The sequence below is a fragment of the Diuraphis noxia genome, unplaced genomic scaffold, assembly GCF_037042655.1.
Source record: "Diuraphis noxia isolate RWA-SAM2 unplaced genomic scaffold, SU_Dnox_SAM2 contig0003, whole genome shotgun sequence".
Lineage (NCBI taxonomy): Eukaryota > Metazoa > Arthropoda > Insecta > Hemiptera > Aphididae > Diuraphis > Diuraphis noxia.
The window spans coordinates 58,057,483-58,069,596 of record NW_028301713.1 but is presented as its reverse complement, the minus strand read 5'-3'; the positions used below and the strand labels follow the sequence as shown (position 1 = coordinate 58,069,596).

At 28.3% G+C, this 12,114-nt stretch overlaps 1 protein-coding gene across 7 annotated transcripts in view; it reads left to right on the top strand.

Annotated features, from left to right (window-relative positions):
• nAChRalpha4 (nicotinic acetylcholine receptor alpha4) overlaps nt 1-12,114 on the top strand; it is a 168,967-nt gene that overhangs the window by 96,146 nt on the left and 60,707 nt on the right. For 6 of the 7 annotated variants that reach the window (XR_016190738.1, XR_016190739.1, XR_016190737.1 and 3 more), the window contains one exon: nt 9,369-9,549. Coding sequence is in view for 2 of the 7 variants with exons in the window: in XM_089222189.1 (XP_089078315.1) it covers nt 9,369-9,549 (181 nt within the window). In the remaining 5 variants the exon portion in view is untranslated. Of the gene's footprint in view, nt 1-9,368; nt 9,550-11,929; nt 12,111-12,114 lie in introns of all 7 variants that reach the window. The other variant, XR_016190740.1, reaches the window with a different exon arrangement.

The window sequence follows — 12,114 nt, the reverse complement described above, 5'->3', positions numbered from 1 at the left end:
TTTTGCGATGTCTGGAGAGAGAGGCCGCCGGCCCCCAACCGGGCATGGTAGAAACCCACGGGTGCCCACTCAAAATTCTGCCAAAAAACCCACGAGTTAAAACATTACAGTACCTTCCCCTACAGTTCCCCAGGCTAATGACCTCAGTTGTCGAAGCCCTAACCATAAAAAAAAAGTAATATTCTTATCAGTGGCACAATAACCTATTTGGCCCTGAATCTGTTGATCATAACCCGTTTACAATTTAGGTCATAGCCTATATATGTGCAGGATAACTGGTGAATTCAAAGCTTATATATTTTTGATTAATTATCCTTGAATGATAAAATAGCATACATATTGAGCACATTTTGACTGTAATTAGTGTCTACTTTGTGAAAACATCCACAGACCAATAATTGGTGATGGGAACGAGCTGCTCAAAATAAGAAACACAGTCGACGGCAACCATTTTTTGTTTTCGACGGTCAGGTCATGCCCATTTCCAATGGGCCACATATGTAGTGCTCGGCTATTGATACTAAATGTATTCATATCTAAAGCCGTGATGTTGTGAAACAACGCTCATGCGCAAACGTATGCCACTGTCTGTTGTTTTTTTGTTTTGAATAAAGTATATTATATGCTTTAACAGCATTATCATTTAAAAATCAGCAATCATAAAGCCAATTTCCGCTAGTATATTATTATAATTACGATCGCATAGCGTCACAGGTATTACTAAAAGTACTGAGATCGTTGTCGTTATCGGTTCATTTTTCTAGACAGGTTAAGAAATTCTGCGGCAGACGGCCTACAAATACATGATTGGATGTATTGAACATAAATATTTTTAAAACGGTGCAGTGTTGTCAACGTTAGTGGTTGCCTGAGTGTACAACAATCACGCGTCGTTTACTACAGACAATATGGTACTGCAGGTTGTCGTTTTTTTCATGCTACAGCGCATCGTAACGTATATTATTTTCGATTTTGAACCACTCACATTGCTTCTCGAATCCGATTGTATAATATTTATGAAGAAAACTGAGTTTAATGTAAAACGGTGAAACGAATTTACCCGGCAAAGTGATCCGAAATATTATGATCTTGAAGTAATTTATACATATAAAATCCAAATACCACTCACTCGTCTCACTCACTGATCGCTGTAACTCAAAAAATATGCAACGTACAAACATGAAATTTGGAATACCTAGAGGTTCTTCTTATATTTTTACCGTGCAATAAGAAAGGATTTTCAAAAATGTTGCGTTTTAGTGGAGTAATTAACAATAATTATAATTATTCATCGCCAATATGTATTGTGCTGCACGGCACGGGCTTATGAGGGCCCGTGGGTTTCCAGCTACCTACAACCTATCCTTTTTGTCCGAAGGTGAACAATAAAAATTGTTCCGAGAAGTTTATCGATAAAAATAATCACATGCATCGCGCGTACACCAATATATGCTTAATGTTAATATACCAATAGAATATTATACTCGTATTACCCATATAATAATCGTTGAATGATAAAATGCACACCGATAACATAAACCAATACACATACAAATTAATAAAGAAGTAAAATTGTTCATTTGATTGGTTTAATCACTTTAATCTCTGAATCTATTTAACTGGCTTAAAAAAATTTTTACCATCAGAAAGCTTCAAAATCCCATGAATCTATATATAGGCTATATTATAGCTTGATTCTTGATAAGTTGTCCTTAATTTTTTAATGTAAATTTGAGATTTTTATAGAAGTAATTATAATATTAAATATATTTTTATACGATTTAGTAGGTATGGAAGAATAAGAAATAAGCAATTTGTCATAAGGCAGCAATTTTAAAAATTGTTTCACTTATACAAAGCTAAAAATCCGATAAAATAATATTATTGAATATACTTTTAGTCCTGTATTTTAAATGACTGTGTTAAAATTCTTTAATGTAGATTAAGATAGGGTAAATCCATGGGAAGTTTTAATCGTGATGACTTGGCCTGGTATAAACGACGAATTAATCATATAGAGTCGGTATTTTTAACCGGCAACGAAGTGCACGAGAATCAGCTAGTATCGTGATAGACGAGACGTGACAATTTGCAATTATTATATAATAACAACACCTTATTATTAATATCTATAACTCCCAATAGAAATAAATAACATTAAAACAGTTATAAAAAAAAAAAAAAATGTTCACACAATACATTTGAGTATATACATTGCCAATAAATATGACACGACTGCGCGTTCACCTTTTCTGAATGTAGTGGCTTACTGGTTTATTATAAAAATATACAATATTGGCACTGAAATGGTCGCATGTACTCGACTTTTGTAAGTAATAATTTATGTCAATCTTGTTGCCAAAAACTATTAAGATATGAAAAAATGCTAGAACCACACATGTTAAAACCCTTAAATATGTAAAAATATTCAAATAGAATTTTATAAATAAACGTCACACGAACATTGAATATTAAGGTTTTACAATTTTTCCAGCGTGGAATAACGAATAATATATATCTGATATTTTCAAGTCAAACAAACGGTCTGAACGAAAACAAACCACCTTCATTTCTCATAACGGTCAGAAAATATATCGTTACATCCGTTATGGATATTATATATTATTACGATGTGCATCCGTTTTCTCGATAGCAGTATAACAATGATATATCTAATAAATCAGAAATGTAAATTGTAATATAACAAACTATGTTATAATGACAGACAAAACATTATTATATTTACTAAACTAAATAATTTATTAAATTATCAATTAAATATATTTGAGGAACACTCAATTTTTTATAGTTTTACTACAAGCTTCCTTATAAACTGTATTTCAACGAAGAAAACAATAACAAATCTCTTTTCTTTTATTTTTTTTTAAATTTAATCTTTCAATAATAATTATGATTCAGGGATCACTTTAGTTTTATTTACTGCCAAATATATTTGTAATTAATAACAATAATATGTTATATTGACTAATATGACTCATAATTAAAAGTATATTACAAATAGGTTTTATTCAAAATGACAATTACTCGCTTAAGTTTTTTTTAAAATTAAAAACATTTATTGCTGTGCAAAATGAGTAGTATTCATTAGTTTCAATGCATTAATATTATTTTTAGTCAACAGCAACAGAATATTTAAAAAATATGAATCTAAAAATGTACAATACGTGCAATTTATTCATGTAATTACTAATTAGGTATCTAACAATTCATTAATAAAATTGATCCCAAGGTTACTGTAAAGGTTTCAAATATATTGAAAAACAGATAAAAATATAAACAATGAAAAGGCGTATTTAATCGTACTTTAACCATAAAATAACCCAAAGCATAAAGTAATTAAAAAAAATACAATTATTTTTTAGTGAAAATTTGGTCATTTATAAGCAAATTGGAAAAAAATGTAAATACTCCCGGGAAATATAAAACCACAGTAAATAGAAATGTATCTTGAATTTAAATTTAACTTTTGAAGTTAAAATCCCTCAATGTACAGGTATACTATGTATATATGTTTTAATGTTTATTTTAGAATATATTATCACAAAAATAGTATAGAATACTATGAAAATAATGAAGATATTTGTTCATGTATTATTGTTATTTTTACTGTAATGTACTCGTATCTTTTATTTATTTATAAATTTAGCTTTATGTGAGATATTGGAAAAAATCTTTTATACGTATCATGCTACCTACACGAAACTTGAAGTCTACGCTCAACTAAAATATATAATTGATAATAACACGAGGTTATATTTAAAGTTTTGATCAGTTTACAAGGAAATCACACTTCGTCAAAATGGTATCGTTAATAACAATATACTAAGTATTTGATCTCAAAACTTTTAAATTAAGTTATTAAACTTATTTTATAAACTTTTTATATTAATTGTCAAATATTGTTTAACGTAGATGTTTGATAAAAAAAGATTAATATATCACGTAAATTAATTAAAATTATATTCATGTTTTATGAAAGAGAAAAAATTAATCATATTGTGTTAGGTTGATGATGATTGAATATTTAATTGTATAATGTTTGGTTGAATAATTAATACTGTTGGTACACGTATAAAAATAAATTATATATTTCTGAATAATTAATTGTATGTTTATCTTTTTAAATTAGCAGATATAAGTATTCTTAACGAAGTGCTTTCGGGTCGTTTCTTCAAAAAATTATAAACATGTAATTGTATTAGTATTATTATTTCAGCACCCATATTTATTGTGCTATATATGTACAGATTGCGTATTCGATGTCTAATGTATATGAGTAATTAAAATAAATATTTAATGATCAGGTACTGTAACACTGACAATAAACGAAATACATAGATGTTTAATAACTAGGGCTGGGATTTTAATGCCTTCAAAAACCCCGAAAAATGTCCTAAAAAAAATGCTTTTATGACCTAAAAACTCTAAATAATGCCCTAAAAAACCCCGAAAAATGCCCTAAAAAAAGGGCAATAAATCTCCAAATTTTTTTATTTTTAATAATTTTAGTATAAATTACAATGAAAAGTTACTCAAACCTTGTCCGATAATATAATACGAATTAGGAGTACTTACTTATAATCTGTTATATTTATTTAAAAACAATGTTGGTGTAAAAATCTTAAAATCTTAAAATAAAATTTCAAATTCATACACTTGGTTTCCAAAAACTCTAAAATGCCATAAAAAATTAGGAAAATGACCTAAAAACTAAAAAATGCAAAATAAACTTTCTTATTCTCATTCAAATGTACATAAAACAAATTTGTGACAAGACGAGCATTGCACGGTAAGCGTTGAAAAACAATGCAAAGTGCATCGAAATCCCATCCCTATTAATAACATATAATGAATAAAAATACAATAAATACAGTTTATGTTCAATTGTTGGATAATATTGACAGGAATATTTACATAGTAATAATATAAATTATAATGACAGTTGTTTGTAAGCGAAATAATTAATACGTGAATCACACATATATAATAATATATTTATGCTAAGTACAGGCTGGTTTACAAGTAAACGTGATGATTTTGACATTTAAAAATCACATTTCATGAAACTTTTAACCGTTTCTGAAACAAAAATAGATAAAATGCTTTTATTATAGAGGTAAACCATGAATTATTATCGAATCCCGGTATTCTTACACAAAAAGGGCATCCAGTGAATTCCAGTTTCGAAATAACATGTGGTTTCTTCAACAGCTTTACTGGAACGAAAAAAGCCATGTCTTATGTTTTTATTCTGTTGTAAGTACCTATGTATGTATATATACGTGTGACTATTTGGAGTTATCCCGACACACTTTTCTTAACAGTTGCGCTGCAATTATCTTTTGAAATCATAATGGCGGTGTAATTACTTTTAATGATTATAGGTAGACTGAAAACTGCAATAGTGTTACAACCGAAATATAAAATCATTTAATTTCACGTTGAATAACCTTATTATGTAATATAATAATAATATAAAGTCTCAACAATCTTGATTTATTTTTGTTGAACAAATCGTTTCTGTAGCAATGTTAACTGGAGTAACGCAAAAGCCAAAAATCTAAAGATATAGTTTACTATATACTGAACAATATTGTATTATTTTTTTTAAACCATTGATGTGCTTTTATGTTTTTTTTCTTTCTGAAATATATAAAATATATTTCAATATCATGACATAAGCAGACTCGTATTATAAAAAAAAAGTATAATATTATGTTAATATAATATATCATTAGTTACGAATGTACAAAATATGTTATGAATTTGTGTTGGTATATCATCATTTATGTAAAATGAATATGACGTAATAATTATTTTTACTGTAATAAAGTCAATTAAGCCAAAACACATAACAGTTAAATTATAAAATATTCGCATATTTTTATTATTATAATATATTAAATTAATTTTTTTTTTTGCTACTAGTTAAGTTGCCCATTGAAATATACGCTTTAACGCATCAATATTGCATACCCAGAGCGCCGTGTTAACTATTTGTATTTGTTGATTTTTGGCATACTTTTTTAAGATTATCACGTTGAATTACTTTCCATATAGGAAGAGTGTTATTATAAATCATAAACTTATAAATTGTTAACACCTTGAAATAATAATATTTAATAGAATAAATTTGAGTTTAAAAAAATGTGGTACTATAGCGAATATTGAAAAATGAATTAACGTAGAATAAGTATACTATTTGTAATTTTTTTTAACTGTCCATACCAACAGATATCAAACTTTGAAAAAACATACGAATGAATTAAATTTATTAAGCGATAAATATAAGCATCAGTTCGTTTATGCCGTATTTAAAACAATGTGATTACAGAGCTTAAAACTAAATAGTGACCTACATCAATGGTAGTTAAGTTACCATAAAAATGTATTTTATATTATATTTGGTGGTTCAACTAACCTGATATGATAGAAAAAAAACTGTTTTTAACTGTATGTGCTTTTGGTCTATAATGGTTAGTGAGCAATTATTCCAGAGTGGATTGTACCTACTTCAAACTTGAAAAATGCAATCCATCAAAAAAATAATAATAATATAGATAATTAAAATTGATACGCGTGTGTATATTCGAATAATCTGATTAAACATCGCTATATATCAAAAATCAACTTGGGATAATATTAGTTATTTCAAAATAATTTATAATTTTACATGAAAACTTAACTTTTTTACTATAAATCCTCGGTGTTCCAGGTTAGTTTTTTTTAAGTAGTTGAACCATTTTGTTTATTACTTTAATAGCAGATGAATTCAGTTGCTTCTGTATACTATTTACTAGTGATGCACAATGATGTCGTATTTCGATATCGATATCGATATCAGACCAATTTTACCGATATCGATATGACAAAAATAATATTCGATATCTAAATACGACATCGCAGGTAAATATCCAACATTTTATCGATATCGAAAATTGATATCAATTCGTTGCAATTTGAAATTTCTATTTTCTATTTATATAAGTTTTGACTGTAAATCAATGTCTAAGAATGATTAAACACCAACGATAAGCAATACGATAAAGCTCTTACAATAGACGTATATAGCTGTGACTGTTGGATTTTTACAATTAGTCTTGTTCCGTCGTTTCCGTTGTCTACGTTGAGTTAAATAATTAATAATAATTTATTTGTCAATAGTTATAATTAATAAGTTAAATAATTAAATAAAAATTATAAGTTCTATTAAGATAGTATCATTACCTGGAAGTCGTAGTGACATATGGAAACATTTTGGCTTTCAAATAGATAATAATTTTAAATGTATGCATATTTTCAGGAAGCGATTATACAACACTCCAAGGTACCCACAGTAGACGAAAAATAAATAATGTACCTGTAAAAAACCTAATATATATAAAAATAAATTATAACGATATATCGTTTGTCGATATCGATATCGTTTGTTTTTCGATATCGATATCAATGAACCGATATCGATAACGGAAAATATATCGTTGTGCATCACTACTATTTACATTGTCTACTAAAATAATTACTAAAAACAGCTGGTGCACTACAAACAAACAAAAAATAATTATGTGATAGTGTAAACGAAAATTGTAAGTTTTTTCGTACCACCCAAAACAACTTCGAGATATATATTTTCCGTTGATATTGTATATTATATTATGTAATTTATTTGGAATGATTTTAAACACGAAACGTCCTAATGAGTACGCAGGAAGAGGTAAACATTAATTTATGCAAGCCACAATAATGGTAATAATAACGACGCGTTTTGACAAAAACCGGGTAACAACCGATTCGCATTAGTTGCCAGGAAATACTTTGATAATCATCGCCACGTGGCAGTTATCATTGTACACTTGACCACCAATCATAATAATAATGCGAGTTTATTATATAATTAATTTACATCCATTAGAGTTTCGTTCGTTTATTGCTTATGCGTAGTGCGTGATTTACGACATGGTGGCGGTGGAGGATTGTGTACGATAAATGCATAAAATAGCGATACTATAAGAATGTAACTAAATAATATTATGGTGTCAATGGACATAATATTTAAAAATAAAATAAAAAATTCACCCAAAACGACTGCTGTTCCACTCAATTAGGTCAAAGATATTATTATTAAAGTAATTTAGTATTTTAGTGTATATGTATTACTATAGTATCTCAAAATAACAAGGTATATTTTATACGATAAAACGATGTGACCTTACCTATGCACGACATGGTTTGTTAGTCAATGACTTTTTGTATAATTTGTATACATACATCATATAACATACATTGTATACAACTATTATTTTATAGTAAGATAGGTAATAAGTTAACAAGTGTCTACAAGTGATATGTGATTGCCAAAATACTTGTACTTACAATTTTATGTTACGGGAGTACAATGATAAGTATCTCAATTAATATTGTTTGAAAATTCTTATTTTGTCTATTGTATAATTCTATCATATTATAAACATTCATATCTGTTCAAACTCTTTTAATATTTTTAATTTTTATCATTCAGGTCACTTATACGCTTTATTTGGACTCAGGATCCAATATTTATGTTATTTCGAAACGGATCTTTAATATTGCTTGTTCAACTTTATAAGAGGTCTTCGCAAGAAAGTTTTCATTTAAACTTTATTAATAATAACCGATAGGTGTACTTCTTTCTATTTGCTTAGAATATAAAACTAAAAATAATATTTTTACAGATGATTCTAAACTGAATTATTATCTTATTTATAATATTATGAGCTTGATGCAATTACTTTTTTAGTATTATCTAATTTATTAGTTGGTAAAGTCCATAATAAATATAAGTTTATAAGTTCATAAAGTTAGATTTTCCAATATAATTCTATACCATATTATACTGTATATTGTACAAAAATACATTTTTAAATTTAAAGCAGTTTTCATTAAAACCTATATAAATTGAAATAAAGTCGATTGCAATCGTTTTTAACCTACCCATTCAATTATTGTTTAATTTTTTCGACGCGTAAAAAGGAAGTTAAAAATTGTATTTCAAATCATATTTTTTGCTGTTTTATTTTCAATTTGATTAAAATTATTAAATTAGGTATAGGCTATACACATATTATACACAGCGCATTAATAAAAACATATATTGTAATTTAAGAGCAATTAAAAAATATGTCATCGTTGAGCGAACGACGATGTTGATTTTTTTCATCATCTCATATTATCAAGTCGTGTATACGGTACTGCACGTCCTATGCGTTTATGTTTAGGTATACAACACATATAGGTATATAATAATTTAGTCCAGCTGACGGCGGCTATGTTGCAATTTGTGTGCATTATTGTGTGTATATGATCCGCAGCGCCGATGGAAATTTCGACGTGACGCTGGCCACCAAGGCGACCATATACCACGTAGGGCTGGTAGAATGGAAACCGCCGGCCATATTCAAATCGTCGTGCGAGATCGACGTGGAATTTTTCCCGTTCGACGAGCAGACGTGTGTGTTGAAATTCGGTAGCTGGACGTACGACGGATTCAAGGTACCCCCTATCCCCCAACCCCATCTATCAAATACACACGACCATGTGGCCATGAGAATACAGTGACAGTTTGTTCGTTTAAATTTTAACGCGCGACCGGACAAAAAAAAAAATGTACAAACCTTAAGTCATGTTTTTCTGCTCTCATTACATATACATACAATATTAAATATAAAAATATGCACCGTCCACACTTCGAGATGGGTAACATTTCGTCGCGACGGCTCGACTTAGTTGTTCCGTTATGAAATTTTCTCTATCTTTTTTTTTTGTCTCCCGCACATAAAAAAGAAATATAACTTACAAAAAAAAAAAAAAAAAAAAACGTTATGTTCACTGTACCTATACTCTATGGTTGCTGTTGATGTTGTAATATTGAATGTTTTTTTTTTTTTTTTTGATAATAATTTTGTTGCACTTGTACACACGAACAAACCGACTTGCAACCAAAACACTTAACTATTATTATTATTTTTATTTTTATTTTTTGTTCATGCATAATATATTTATTGTTGTAATAATAAAACAAGACCTTCGAGGACTCAAAGTCCTGTCTTCTGATCTATCAGCGCTGTATATATTAAAAAAGCTTATTAAAACAACTATATATATATTATATAAGCTGTATACCTACTATACACGTATTTCTATTATTATGTTATCTGTTTCTTAGCTTTGTTCGTTGTACACTTTAACCTACAATAACAATATTATGTTTCTTCTTCATGAAAATACTTGTCTTGTACACTGCAGTATTATATCTAATACCTACTTTCCTAGAAAATATTAAGCCTATTGAATGTATAATAATAAGTAGGTAATAAGTAATAACACGTGGCACCAAAATACGTGCTTGTAGGCACACGTCCATAGCACTACATAATATAATAGCTTGAATATTTTTAATTTAAAAACATTATTATTATTATTATTATTTTTGTACCATATAATTTTCTCGTAATATTTAGTGTATAATATAATTATATGTCGATCGAAGAAGTGTGCACTTCCCGGCTGCGCGCAAATATAAAATAATTATAATATGTAAATATGTATGTATGTATGTAATATTATAATGTTATTGTCCGTGCAAAATGCTCGAGAATACCAGATCAGCCATTGGTACTGTGTTTTATGATTATATCTCCGGAAATTGGCATTCCTTTCGAAACAAAAATACGCGACTGTAATTAAAAACGAAAAATTAAATCTTTACTGAATCGTCCTAAAATCCAGTTTAAATCCTAAACATTTGTATCGAGCCAATAAGTTTTGCATATTCAACGATTATTTTATTTATTTCAGATTCGATTCTTAAATGATTAAATAGTATATAACAAAATAATACGATTTAAAACTTCGCTACTCTATTCACTCTTTATATTTATAAATTAAAAAAAAAAAAAAAGTGATTCTGGTAATACAAGCGTAGAATTTTGATTATAAATTAAAATATTCTTAATCAATGTTAACAAAGTTACTTAACATAATCAACCGGTCTTTATTCCATTTTTACAATAATAATTAAAATACACAATAATTTACAACTGAACATTAAAAATATATAAATTTTAGATTATTGCATTAAAATGTTTATAAATACATGTTTTTCGTCTTCTTCCACATTTTTTATTTTTTTATCATAGTAAAATTTTTTTGAAAAGGGTAAAACAACTTCAAACAAACGTATAAATCAATACCGTTATAACAACATTAAACAAATAAAGTTTGGCGTTCATTAAATTATTTCTATTAAAAAACTGTTCAATACAGTAAATTGTTTATTTTACATAATATTACATATTTTACTTTCATTAAAATTGTGCATGCATATAATAATTATGTACCAAAAAACTTTAGGCAACTTAGATTGAGCTTAAATTATTTATTCAATGAAGATTTCGATTATTTATTTTTTAAGAAAAGAATTTTCTCAAAAGTCTATAAAAGTGTTTTTTTTTTATGAAAACTATACAACTATAATGATTTACTCTAATTGCTAAAATGGAGATGAATAATAAAAGCGATCATTTATGGCTTATACCATCCGTTGAAAACATAACATCGTTAACAATACTCAATATAGGTCACGGTGAGCTACGACCGTGTCGTCTCTGATGGCTTTGTGATAGCGGGACCGCTAAAGTTAAACGTAAAAAAAAAGTACTCGCAATAATAATTATTAGCACCACTGTGAGCCGTGTCAATTAGTGAATAATACACAGTTATAATATTATATGTTGTGTTATTATTGAAATCATTATCGTTATCGTTATTCTCGAGCGTTTTGCCTGGTGCGTGTACAGCGCACAAGGACCACGTACAGTTGCAGTGTATTATCAGTAGCCTAGTAGAGACGTGGTATGTTGTGTTGTTCCAGTGCGGACGGTAACTACGAGGTGACCCTTATGACAAAGGCGACCGTTTACTGTACGGGGCTCGTATTATGGCAGCCACCCGCCGTCTATAAGTCCTCGTGCTCCATCGACGTCGAGTTCTTCCCCTATGACGTCCAAACTTGCGTACTGAAACTAGGAAGTTGGACGTATGACGGGTTCAAGGTGA